Source organism: Rhopalosiphum padi, chromosome 1 (assembly GCF_020882245.1).
Source record: "Rhopalosiphum padi isolate XX-2018 chromosome 1, ASM2088224v1, whole genome shotgun sequence".
Classification (NCBI taxonomy): Eukaryota; Metazoa; Arthropoda; class Insecta; order Hemiptera; family Aphididae; genus Rhopalosiphum; species Rhopalosiphum padi.
Genome location: NC_083597.1, coordinates 67,767,930 through 67,782,028, shown reverse-complemented (window position 1 = coordinate 67,782,028; position 14,099 = coordinate 67,767,930). Strand labels below are relative to the sequence as shown.

The following is a 14,099-nucleotide window of genomic DNA, read 5'->3' as shown; positions in this document are numbered from 1 at the left end:
AAATCATATATACGTATGGTCGACAATGTTCATTGTTCATAATCGTACAAATATATAATTCGGTATATGAGCTTATGTATGCCGCCAACTGGAGTATTTTTTAATTCGGTCGATTACTGAATGTTGCTTGTTTAACAATATAAATTATATTAGTAAAATATCTAATGATTTTGTCTTATCATTAAACCGTATTTATTATACTGTGTGGATAATACTATATTATCTGGTGAAGGTAAAAAGTCATATGAGAGACATATTATAGAGGTAGAGAGATAGAGAGAAAGCGTGTATCAAAGAGTAATGTAGTATAATAATTGTTTCAGGATGTTAGGTCCAATAAATGTGGCCCAATATGTAGTCTGGTCCAAAGTGTATTTAGCCCCGATTTCTATTTTTAATTCGCTTTGGACCACCATCACTAAAAAAAAATACAAGATAGGTACTAATCGTAAAAGGGTTGATAAATTAGTGCAAAATAGTCAGAAAGTATGAACTATGAGCATTGTAAAAAAAATAATGAAACCAGAATTTATCCGAAAGCTATACCTTATTAATTAAAAATAAACAGTAATCCACAATTCACACGGAATTGAAACAAATTTAGAATAAAAACGTTCTTGTATTTCAATATAATATTATTATAAACATAATATTTATTTTAAAAACTGATGACACCAATATATATATAAATACACGGATCAACACAGTATGTTTAACACTGTTTTAAATATCATTAAGTAAAAAAAAAAAAAATACAAATACAAAAGTTAGCTATTCGTTCCACTCCCACATCATGCTATATGATTCCGGTTTGTGTAATGCAAATTTTTAACAAATATGCATACACTGTATTTTAGACATACTAATCATACTATTGATTGGAATAAATGTCTTATTGGACGAAAACTATTATTTGAACGAAATCACGATTGGACTTTATTCATTGAACACAATAACTGTAAATTGATCAATATAATAACTTTCTATATTCTTAACTACTGAGTTTAAATATATTTTATTGTATTAAATCGGCATGTCTCGTAATTTTTTATATAAAATAAAATATATTGAATTATAATTACTAGAAAAATATACATAAAGTTACTTTGCTCATACTTCAAAATTAACGTCTGTTCACTATTATACTGATCAATCTTTCTAGAATACCGTTAAAATATAACCTATAATAATTTGTCTAAATGTAATATTATTTTGGTGTATGAAGTTCAGAGATCACATAATATAATACATATAGCTGTTCACATTTCAGCGAAACGTTGATTAATAAATAATTACACCAAATTATACGGCGTAAGAAAACAAAACTAAACGATTTCATAGTACGAACATAATATGAGCTTTAACCCGTGGCTAAAAACAATAATCGACCTTAATTACACGTATGTATAATTTTTTCATCTCGAGCGTTGCCGCTGTGTGTATGTGCAAGATGATCGCGTGTGAAAATACGTTTTTGACCCGACGGCATCTATTTTTCCAGTTTTGTGATTAGAAGACTTATTGTGATAATTATTCAAAATCTTATGTACTTTAACTATAGACATAGGTACTTCTATGGTGTAGAGTCTACACTGTAGACTATAGATATTATGTTCGCGCCAGCACCATTAACCACATGATAACTATAAAATTAAGTCGTAATCTACGACTCGTAAACTATCTTAATTCCGTGAGCCCGGTTAGGTTGTACAAATTCTCCATACACTTCACTACCGAAACAAATATAATATGAAGTAACTACTTGTGCTGATATATTATGTCGTATTTTGTTTTTTGTTTTTGCCGACACGTTGAGTACAAATTTATTCTTCACTATATTATGCCAATATTATTATATTATAATTTATATTAATTATTATTAACTATTGTACATTTACTGTTATTGAGTATTCTTTTTGTGTCATAATAATTAACAATACGATTACGCCGGGGAAAAATAATATTTCCAAAGTAATAATTGTAATATCGTATGGACATATTTTACCAGTAAAAATACACTTCGTTTAAATGTAGCCATGTAGGTGTGTACCTATATTATTATTATTATAAACGTCGGATCACCACCGCCCTACCTTTACCTGACCCACACGAAATTGTATACAGTCGGACTAGAAATATGTTTGGTTTTATTTAAGTATCAATAATTATTTACAGATTCTTTTCGTACGTATTTTCTCTTCTTACTCATTCGCAAACGCGGTCCGTAACTTTCCCTGATTATCATAGGCATATGCTGCAAGCGGCAACGAGGACTTCGAATATTATAATTATTATTATTGGCTTTCGTGGAAGGACCAATTTTTAATAAAAACAAATGCATAAGAGGTAAAAATTACAAGAGATTCATAAAAAGAAGTTCAGTACTTTTCGATTATCGGATTCAAGTAAGATATTATAATACCAATAATACCTACTAATGTCTAAAATGTATGTAAAATAAAATCACATAATATTTAGATTTTAGAATAGTATAATGTCTCGACTTTCGAGTCAAATTTGTAAATCACTTATTTTGAATTTAGATTGAAATATGTAGTTATACAAAATTATTAAATTCACGTTTCATCTAACCATTATATATAATTTCAATTGTTCGTCATATTTATTATGATTCACAATTAACCGATTACATTTTGGAAACCCGTTATATCTACATATAATCACAGTTATTAATAACTTAAAAAATAAAAGGACGAAACAAAACAGCTGGATTCTGTTTCTTACTTTAATCGCTTTCTTACATTGATGTACGTATAATAATATTAAACGTTAAATGTGTACACAGACACACAGTTCATAATTTGTCTAACCTAATACCTTTCTCCATTACACTAATATACTTGATATATTATTACAAATTGTAATTTACAGGCTCATGGTCTACAGAAATATTGAAATATGTTATTACTTACTACTATATATTATTTATAAAATATTTTAACGATAAATTAACTACTGTTTACGTGTTATACATTATTACAGTTATTACTAATAATTATAGGTATGCGTGTAAAATACACTGCAAAATCGTTGGTTTCAGGGCCCGCGCTAGCAACTATTGATGGGGGGGGGGGGGGTATAAATATATGAATTTGCCGACTATACATTTTAAAACAAATCCGCAAGTGTTGTCTCTGTCGACTATCTCACACACAAGTAACATGGGGAATTTTGCATTCAGAATAATTCAATAATTAGAATAATATCCATTTGATTATGTGATTTTAGAACTAGAGTAAATTTATGTATTGTAAAATTTAAAGATAAAATTATAATCCAGGCATACTGAAAGTTTTATTGATATTTTAATTTTGAAGAAAGATAGTATTTTAAAATTATAAACTTTTTGTAGATTTTCAAATTAATATAACTTGCTTCGCGTTTAAAATATCAATAAAACACTCCGAAATTCCCCGAATAATAATCTTAACTTTAAATTGTACACTAATTGTATGGTACATAATTGATCAATTTACTATAATTTAAAAAATAATAGAGTGAAATATATACCTACTGAACGCAAAATTTGATAATATGTTATGCGTGTGTAGAACAGCGTCAACACTCAACACATGCCGTTAAGACTAAGACCAAAAATATAAAAACAGTACCTTTTTATATTATGTAAATTATTTATATTGAAGTATAATTTGTATTATAGCTACAATAAACATTTGTATTTGCATTACAAATTACAATAAACTTTTTTATCAAATTAAAATGATAGGGGTCGTGGAAGACAAGGGCTACACTTTGTAAGTTACAATCGTGGGTGATACAATTGCGATTATTTATCCATACTTTCAAAACATATCACCATTACTGCCACCTATAAATGTTTGTCAAACACCTGCAACGTCGAAACTGTTGCTGTGATGGTGAGAATGTTTTAATTGTGTGAACTGTTAATAGCTATTGTATTATCCATTATTAATCGCATAGAACAGTGCCAAGTTTCATGTCTCACATATCCTACCACCATTTGATAGAATCATTAACAAATGTAGGTAATTAGATTAGCCTTATTATTCCGTATACATTCGTTACATTCTATACTTCGTTGACCGTAACTAATTCAAGATTTTATCAAAAGTTCAAAAATTTTCTTGGTCCTATTAATTTTAACTCTGCAAATTTATACAAAAAAATAATATTATTATTATTATAATGATAATTTTAACATCACGAATTTATATCAATGATGTTTTGTTTAATGAAATGGCCTATGTTAATGACTTAATTATATCTATTATTTATTATGTTATTTAATTTAATCATATATGTATTATGTATACTGTAACTTCCTACGTATACCACAAGCTTAGCTTAAAGAGTTACGTAATTGTTGTTATTTATTTTAATATTTTATATATTATATTGTATTAACCTAATAATATAAAAAAAAGTTAAAAAGGTTATTTAAAATTAATTTTTATATATGATTCTCAGAATAATATTCTGATTAGGGATATAACATTAAAGATATATACTTTATTTGGCGTTGTTACTCTGGGTTGCAGGTCTAGATCCGGCCAGGCCACTGGTCGATAGATACGGTTCGGCCGAGTTCCGGTTAACCAGGGATGATGCGACCATGGTTCAGGTGATACACACGAACGCAGGATTCCTCGGCGAGACACCTCAAGTAGGACACGTTGACTTTTGTGTGAACGGTGGCCGCCTGCAACCAAGCTGCGCCAAGGAGCCCAGGAATATCCGTAATAATTATTGCTCGTCGCCAGTCTGGCGGAACGATCCATTAGCACAACTAAGATGTAGGGTCACCATTTTTCTAAACTATATACATATTATACGTAATATACGACGACTATATACAGCTAACTTGTTACCAAGACTTACTACAAACGGTCTTAAAAAACGATTTTTATCATTTACCGGCAGAAACGATTGATTAATCAATTATCAGCCATTACAAAATATTATAATAATATACGTGTGCGTAGGGATGAACAAAAGGTGTCGGGGGAGGCTACACGTTATTTTATGACAAAAACTCTCCTCGCAGGAAAAAATGTGGTATCACGTGGAACAGTCTAATTTTGATAAATGAATACCATAATATGAAGATCGAACTGGACTCCGATTTTTAAAACTCTATTTTCAAGAGTCATAATAAACGACGTATATAACACATTTTTCAGTGTTATGGTTTAAAGTTTATTTAAAAATTATTTAAATTCAATATGACCTGTATTTACTGTATTATTTTTCAAATAAAAAAAAAATATCCGACACCCAGACCATAAATCATAATATTTTGCAAAGCTAAAATCACATTTTATACATACCTATAAGCTGTGTACACTTTTTACAGTGTAGCTCACCGTATTTTTTTCTTATATAAGGCTGTCCATTAACTTGAGACCACGAATAACTCATTCGAACATTCTTCGGAAATCCGTATATCTTACTATCTCATAGTTAAAAAAAAAAAAACAAAAAACGCGAAAATAACATTTTTTATTTCTAGTTTTGATATATGTTATAATCCAAAAGACCAAAACATACACTTGAAAGTGTAATAATTAACTTTAGCGTTAATATTAATTATCATATGATGATCAGTAAGAGGTTATATCTACCTGTAACTGCAGTAAGAGTACGAGGTCATAATATTGTAGAATGTAGTATCGTAGTTTACTAGACTTTCAGAGATTTTTAGCTACTCAAAAGTCCAAAAATTAACACGTTTCATTGTCAACGAACAGTTCCTTATCGTTCACTTCGCTCTGAATCTAAAAACAAACTATACATTAAACAGTCTTCTTTATTCCTATTTAAAGTAAAAAATATAATAAATTGTGCTATAATTGTACAATATATACAATTATACAGCGCAGTTTTTGGTGTATAATTGTTGATGGACATTAAAATTTAAAAAAAACTATATAAAGCTACTTAACAAATGTTTACGTCTTTTAGTAGATAAAAAAAGGTATAACGATTAATTGTTGAAAAAACAAAAAATGTTATAAAGAATTGCTCTATACACAGTGTTTTCCTGTAGCTCATGTTATAAAACATTCGCAAACTTAATTACAATGCAATAGCTATAAATTAACGAAATTAATAACGTAGACGGCTGATGATTAAACAATATCATTATATATCATACATAACTACAACTGTGGACTTAGTGGCTCATGAATATTTTATGTTTTCGCGGTAGGTAGACTGCGGATACCTGCTGGACGGCGAAGTATAGTAGTGACTGACGGTGTGTATAAGCAAATATTTTTGAAAGGTTTTATTATTTTTTGGCTAATATCGCTTAAAAGATTTTGGTCACGTAAATGCTTTTTGTAGTTATTGGCGCGTGCATTGTACACTTTATAATACTATGTAGCGAAACGTACCATTATATTTTTATTACCTAGGTATTATTTTATAAAGCACACAATATTAGAAATATTTGCAGCGTATTATTTAAAAATTAGAAAATGAGTATTAAAACACAAGCAATATAATATAATATATATAAAATATACGAACTATGCTCGGTCACCTCGGACAAGCGCACCGTACAAATAATATAACATATTATTCTGTGTTATATGTGCTATTACTCATATTATTAGATATACACGCTTATTTTATACATCGAGGGTGGCTACTAGGTCGATTATTTTGAGTTGATCGAAAATCGCTTTCATTTTTATTCAAATATTTTTCCAAAAAAACAAATTTATATGGTAAATTCCTTGATTAAATTTATTTTATTTATTTGTTTATTTTTTATCATAAATACAAAAAAAAACTACAATATTATACAAGTATTACACAAACTGATTTATTTCGTTTCACAATCTAATCAAAATTTTCAAGAAAAAAAGAAAGGTGCTAAGGGCGGTAGGAGACCATAAGCGCCAAAATTAGTAAAGAAAATTCGTACGATATAAAAGCACCAAAATCCTATAGTTACCTGTGTGCCGTGGTTAATTTTATATTTTATCGATTATTGACAATTTTAAATATTTTTTAATACTTATATTATAAAATAAAAAATATATTAATATTGGTGCAAATAATATTTCTTTTTTTATATCTTTTGCGCTTAGGTATGTCATATATTGGATATAATAGGTACCTTTATAATATTAGATTGGCACTTAGGTATGTCCCATAAATGTTGGCGCCAACAATATGTAATTTTTACACTTTTGGCACTTAAACCATGTAACCACCAAGGGTTGAGGTAAAGTCGTATCGAAAAAAACAGGTTTGTATGTTTGTACTGCAGGGTGATTCAAAAATACATAACCCACCTCTTTTTATGTTTTAAAAATGTATTTATTCAAATTATGATTTTTGGAACTTTTAATTATACTTAAAACCCGTATTTTCAAATACATAGATATGTAGATTTATTTTCATTTTTGATTTATAGACATCAGCATTAAACAAAAACAATTGGTGGGGAGTACTTAATTATTATGCACCAGTTTATTACATAAAAAAAATTACTAATTGTGAAACTCTTCACACCCGTGTGCACATTATACTCGTTAACATAATATTGATAAGTAGGTAATAATACATTGAATACTAAAACAAATTAATCGTATTTTAATATTGTTTGTAAAAGTTTACGGTGACTGATTTGCAGTGGGTAAGTTTATCATTTATATATGTTATATTTTATATTTTATTTATATATGCTATACAATGATAATATACTGCATAGGTACGGTTGTATACAAATCACGTAGAATTTTTACTAGTGTATTATTTATAATATTATATTTTGTAAAATGTAAATTCAATAATGAGTATATGGTTAAAATGGTTAAATGGTGGCTTTTACTGTATTTTAGTTGAGCTTGATGGGGTGATTCTTTTCTCTACATACAGTCATTTTCTCAGTGTAGATACTCATTTTTCTTTTCGCATAATATAAAATCATTAAAACAGAACATTTTAAAATAATAATTGTATTTTATTTTATCACTGATGCAAAAAACAAACATTTTCATTTATGCGCAAGTATAAATTACCGATAAAATGACTGTACTACGATAAAAGTATCAATCTGTATTAAGTGGACGCCACACCCATGTGTTTTCTCCGTCATCTTACAAATGTGTACCTTATAGTGCTAATTTGAAATTTATATTCCGCAATTCCAATTTTATGTAGTTAGCTTAACAATATTATTAGAGAGTTAATCAAAGGTTGAATCATTATCTGCATTTTCATGTAAACTTTTCACGATACTATTTAATTTTTAAATAGCTTATGAGAATTTTTAAGTTGTAACTTTTTACATAGATAGGTTCTCAATTAAATTAATTAAATTAATAATTTTTTTTTTTTAATTGTTTAAAAATAGTTGAAAACCTACGAGCAAATATAGATAATATTCTTACCATTAGATATGATAATGGGAGAATTCATTCACACAATTAAAGCTCACTATACAAAATCGGTACTACTGAACGTAATTTTTCCATGGTACTGCAATTTGTAGAACGGCGATTACACAAAATATACTCACATGTGGTCGTAGCGTCCTTTTAAAGCATAATACATAGATGTTGTTGAATCGTGCGCTTATACAATACTATACAAATATCTATTATAGTATGTGCCCACCTATTTATACAATACAGCTGTAGTGCTGCAACAATATATTTCACTTTATAAATAACTATACATTTATTTATTATGACGTGTGACAATATAACTAAATAGGTATACATTATGTATAAAGCTATATTATGTCATATTATTGTGTCGTTATCGACGTCTTTAATGTACGTCGGTTGTCCGTGTATTGTACAGGCCGGGCCAGGTGCAGTCACTTCCTGAGCGCTTGTTTCTTCGCAGCTTCGGTCTCGGAACGGGGTAAGCGCCACCAAGGCATACCCTGTACGTCCACATGCGAACCATTGTCTAGGACGTTCGTCAAAGACGTACCCGTGTCCATGGGATTTCACACTCCAGACAAGTATGAATACTCGCATATAATATACCTATATATTCTATAAATAATGTGTTTTATACTTTTATAAAAATACTGTAATAATATCGAATGCATATTATACTTACTGCAAAGCTTCGGGGTGGTTCATTTGTGACTAATGTCAGTAGCATATTTACGTAAGGCGAGGGTGCGGTGGATCTCCCCTTTGCCATTCATCTTTAAATCATTTTTTAGCATTCCAAAAATTAATGTTTGTTCGTAGACCGGTGTTTTTTTTTTATGCAGAAAATACACGCGACCGTATACCTGCAAGTGTCTGGCATTCGATGACCGCAAATGTTCAACAGGTCAATGTTTATTCTAAGAAATAATCATAGGATATTTTAAATGTTTACTTTATTATATTATGTAAAATTATTATAAATACCTAGTATTATGATCATAATAGGTGCTATACATAGACTGACTTTTCGAACAATCTCGCTCGGTTAAGAGTATGTTAACCAGATTATGAAATTTTCAAAATTTTAAGGATAAAATGGTTTGTGGGGTTAGAAAATGAAGTCTCCTCGAGTTAGCAAACTCTAAATAAATACATACTCCCCGAGAAATAAATCCTAAATACGTAAATTTAGAATAAAATATTATATTTGAAAACACGGTAATTTAAAATATAATTAAAAAAAAAACAATTTTGGAATCCTTATAATACTTTGATAAACTCCAAATGTGTATTATGTACAATGATTATATATTTATATAACCATATAGGTATTGATAGGTACTTGTGTAAAAAATAAAAATCAATTTCATTGAATAAAGTACCTATACATATTTTTTTTTTGCAGAAAAATCGACATAAAATGTTTTTGACTATAAATTGTTGCTTATATATTGTATTAATTTATTTTAAATATTGTTTTTCGTTGTGTTTTAGTGCTCGAGGAACATACTGCATTCAAATGCGTAACAGTAAAGCGTGTCCATTCGATTAGACCGGAACCTCCAACGGGTAAATAATGTAATACCTATATTATAAACATTTCATTTCATTTATATATTATGATTTATGAGTTATGATACATAGGTATAGTAAAATGTTTTCAATAAAACCGCAGGAAAATCGTTTTAAAATTTAAATTGCCGATGACCATGGTTTATGAATTTAGGACATAAATATGAAACAAAAAAAAATAAAACGTAACACGGTCAACAAACAATATAATATAATAATTAAAATCTGATAGCGTTTTTCCAACTTTCTACATTTAGGTACCTAGGTTCCATGTTTTATACAATCGCGGTTTCATCTTTCGAGCTAAATCTCGTATATATTATTAGTTACTTATACTAATTAGTAATTACTATTAAATAATTAACAACAGTACCTACCTACCTAAAAATCAGAATACGTTTTAATCAAAAAGAAAACAAAATATCGCTTACAGCTTACCATAATAACACTTAATCAATATACTCGCGTATTTGAATTTTAAATGTGGGTTCTGATTCTTCCACACCATAAGCTATTAGAAAATTCTGATTTAATGACGTTAATTAAAGAAATATTTTTTGTGAAATTAAATTTTGAAATAGTAATTTTTTTAATCTGATACAATTTAAAAGAAAAACAATATAAACATATAGGGAAAATTGACCAAGTTAGAGCTGGTCAAGTTTTTGATATTTAAATTTGTGATATTCGTTTAAATTGGTAACTTTTTTATGATTTATTATCCGGTTTACTAAAAAATAAATGGAATGAAAAATTATAGCTACCTATACACAAATTAAATTCGAATCGTGCCTTTAATGCATATAGCTTGCAATACGATGAGTTAATTTCATTTTTTTTTCAATATACACAAGCAAGCACTTCAAAAATATATTTACACATTAGTACATTACGAAATGTCTTAAGGAATATCGATTATTCTACGATAAAATAAGCGTCCTCTATGCTATACCTATATATATATATATATATGTAATAGATACTGAAATGTTCGAGCTCATCGTTGGTCTATTGTTGAATTTCAGGAGGCGCGTTCGGAGAACCCGAGAAAACGAGACGAGAAATAATACAAGTATACACGATAGAAAAAAATGCGTGTCAGAAGAAACGGAAAATCCAAAGTAAACCAAAGATTGTTTATGTGCGAACTGGTTACCGTAGTTAAATATAACGCACCGTTTCTAAATATTATGTATAATAACTTGTACAATAAATTATATAATAATTATTAATACATGATAGAATAACGAATTCTGCGTGAAATAAATACACCGTCATCATCATATTATAATATTATTATTAATTTTGTATTAAATATAATATTCATATTGATGCATAAGATGATACTAACCAGTAACCACGTCTAATGTAGTAATGTCCTGTACAAAAAAGGCATATCTGTGTTTAGCAGATTCGATTTTGTGTTGTTAGTCAAGTCTCGAGTAGGTAATACGTATAACTGGTATAAGTACCTATTATAGTAAATGCGAAGAATAATAAACTTTTTGTCTTTTTATTATCAAATTTAAAGGTGTGAATAAAATAATAGAATAGGTAATAAGTATTATCAATGGCATTTGTAGTGGGCTTTTATAATTTATTGATATTTTCAATACAAAATGAATGGTGAGCATTTTAAACGATAGGACGTAATATTCTGTAAAACATCTTAGTCTTAAGAACAAAACTTTGCAAATAATTAAGTTTGGAGTAGGTATTTTGCTTTATTGCTGTAACATATGCCATAATATGAAGTAGGTATGGACATTAAAAGTACAAGACAAAAGAAAAAAATACGAGCAACCAAATTTGAACTTGCTGGACTTACTTTGTTGGTTTCGTATAGTCAGACTGAAAGGAAGACGTAGGTACATTACACTAGTACTCCCTACGGAAATTTAAAAAAAAACAAATGTAAATAATTAGCACTGTCTACCAATTACCAAATATTAGTATGTGATTTGCATGAATTTGCACGACTGTTAACAATGTTGTCACAACCTTCTCCTCGAAAAACCCCGTTTTCTGTTTCTAACACCCCTCCTCGTAACATTAGGAATTCAAATTTTAACAGTTTTGTCTAGGGAAATAGCACATATTCCCCACTTATAGAATAAAGGTGATCATATTTATATAAACAATTGTACTTAACTAAAAAAATGTACCTGGTACTGTTTTGTGTAAGGACAGATTTTTTTTTTTCGTGCACATTTAAAAATCTGGAGATAACGGGATTAAACCGTAGGTAATAAAAAAAGCACAATGCCATTTTAAATGCGGCACATAGGCGGTTTAAATTTAGCCACCCACTAACTTTATTATATAGGACTTATAGGGGAAACGAGACAATCAGAATGGTGCATTGATGTTTCAAAAACTAATAGTAGGTATATCTACTAGAAATTTGAATGGAACAGATGATCGAGTGCGGCTTTTTAAAATTTAATAGGTTTGAAATAATTGTATAAAACCAAAATAGTCATTATCGCGTTTTGGGCGCGGATAAGTCGACTGTCGACTTCATTCCCGAATACGAACAGTTTTGTAACAGAAGGCTGTAACGAACAAAAACAAATAAGTAATAATGACTATTTTAGGTTTCGTATATACAATCATTTTTAGCCTATTCAAAATTCAAAAGCCGGATGGAAACTATCGTCATATGTTATTTTTAAGCAGTTACAATAAAACGGTAAAATATGAATGATTTGCATGCTTATTGTAGAAAAAGTTAATTAAATTAAATTGGCAGGTAACCTTTGAATAACCGAAATCCAATGGTCAGTACTTCCAATTGTAATGTAGGTAAGTATAATACAAGCAAACTAAATAAGTAAGCACATGACTGCACATAACACATTTTTGAAAATTAAAAATTATAACATTTATTGATTGAGAGAATATCAATTTATTTTAGATGAAAAAAATATATATTATAGTGTAGCAAAAAAAATTGTTGTTTAAATAAAAATTATCATTAAAAACTTATTAACATATGAGTAAATAAACCAAATTTTTTGGTAACCCAAGAAAAAAAACAAACAAACAAACAAATACACCAGTAAAATACAGTAATATTTACATAGTTTTAAATATAAACATACACCTAAAACAAATCAATTATTAAAAGTTTCCAAACGTCCAATTCCAAATATGTTGTCAATTTATCTTAAATATATCTCATGTAAGAGATTTGGCATAAATTATAAAAAAAAAATTAACTAACACACATTATTGATTATTATTTCTTATTCTAATACAATAAATTAATTAGTGATACCATAATTTCGTGTTTGTAATTAAATATTACAAATGACTTGATAAAATAAAATAGTCATTTAACAATTATTATAAATATATTTTTCCAGCAGTAATGAGTGTAAATTTAAGAACTTGATGTAGGCTTCCAACAATATTAGTGTTTTATAGTAATATAATATTTTAATCAGTCAGTATTATTATTTATTAGTAAGCAATTGGAATGATAATTTCTAAATTTGGTATTTTAGAAGAGTACCAATAATATAATTTATTATACTTTCAGTTAGAGATTCAAAAATAAGAAGCTAACTAAAAATCATGCAAATTTATCTATTAAATATTATAGAAAGCATTAATTGATAAGAATTGAAACCAATTTCTAATATATAAATTACAATTGCTATAAATACATTCTATAACAGTCAAGTTGTTCAATGAAAAATAAATAATAACTGTATAATTGTCTATTAGAAAAAAAATAACTTACATATTACATAAAAAAAAAAATGTAACTTATTAAGATTTACATTTGACATTTATAGTAAATCATTTTATTGTAATAAGACTTTGATGTTTTTTTTATATATATATAAATATAATATTGTACGTATTAATTGTACAAAGAAAAAACAAACGCAGAAAAACACCATCAAGCCCAAAATACAATCAAAATTAATTGAATACTAAAATGCTTAGTATTGGTCAAGTATTAATTAATTGTTTTGATATACTTAACGTTAATTAGAATACAATAAATAAACTAACTTAATGAACAAAAGTATTAAAAATAGTACATACATTCAGTAATAATTCCTGACGTAATTAAATATCACATGTATATATTATCAGATATATATA

The 14,099-nt window shown here is 28.0% G+C and overlaps 1 protein-coding gene across 1 annotated transcript in view; it reads left to right on the top strand.

Annotated features, from left to right (window-relative positions):
• LOC132927848 (phospholipase A1-like) overlaps positions 1–11,265 on the top strand; it is a 35,788-nt gene extending 24,523 nt beyond the window's left edge. Inside the window, 5 exon segments of the mRNA XM_060992439.1 lie at positions 4,542–4,796; positions 6,212–6,259; positions 8,824–8,989; positions 9,903–9,977; positions 11,006–11,265. Coding sequence (XP_060848422.1) covers positions 4,542–4,796; positions 6,212–6,259; positions 8,824–8,989; positions 9,903–9,960 — 527 coding nt within the window. The 3' untranslated portion in view covers positions 9,961–9,977; positions 11,006–11,265.
• The last annotated feature ends 2,834 nt before the right edge of the window (positions 11,266–14,099 follow it).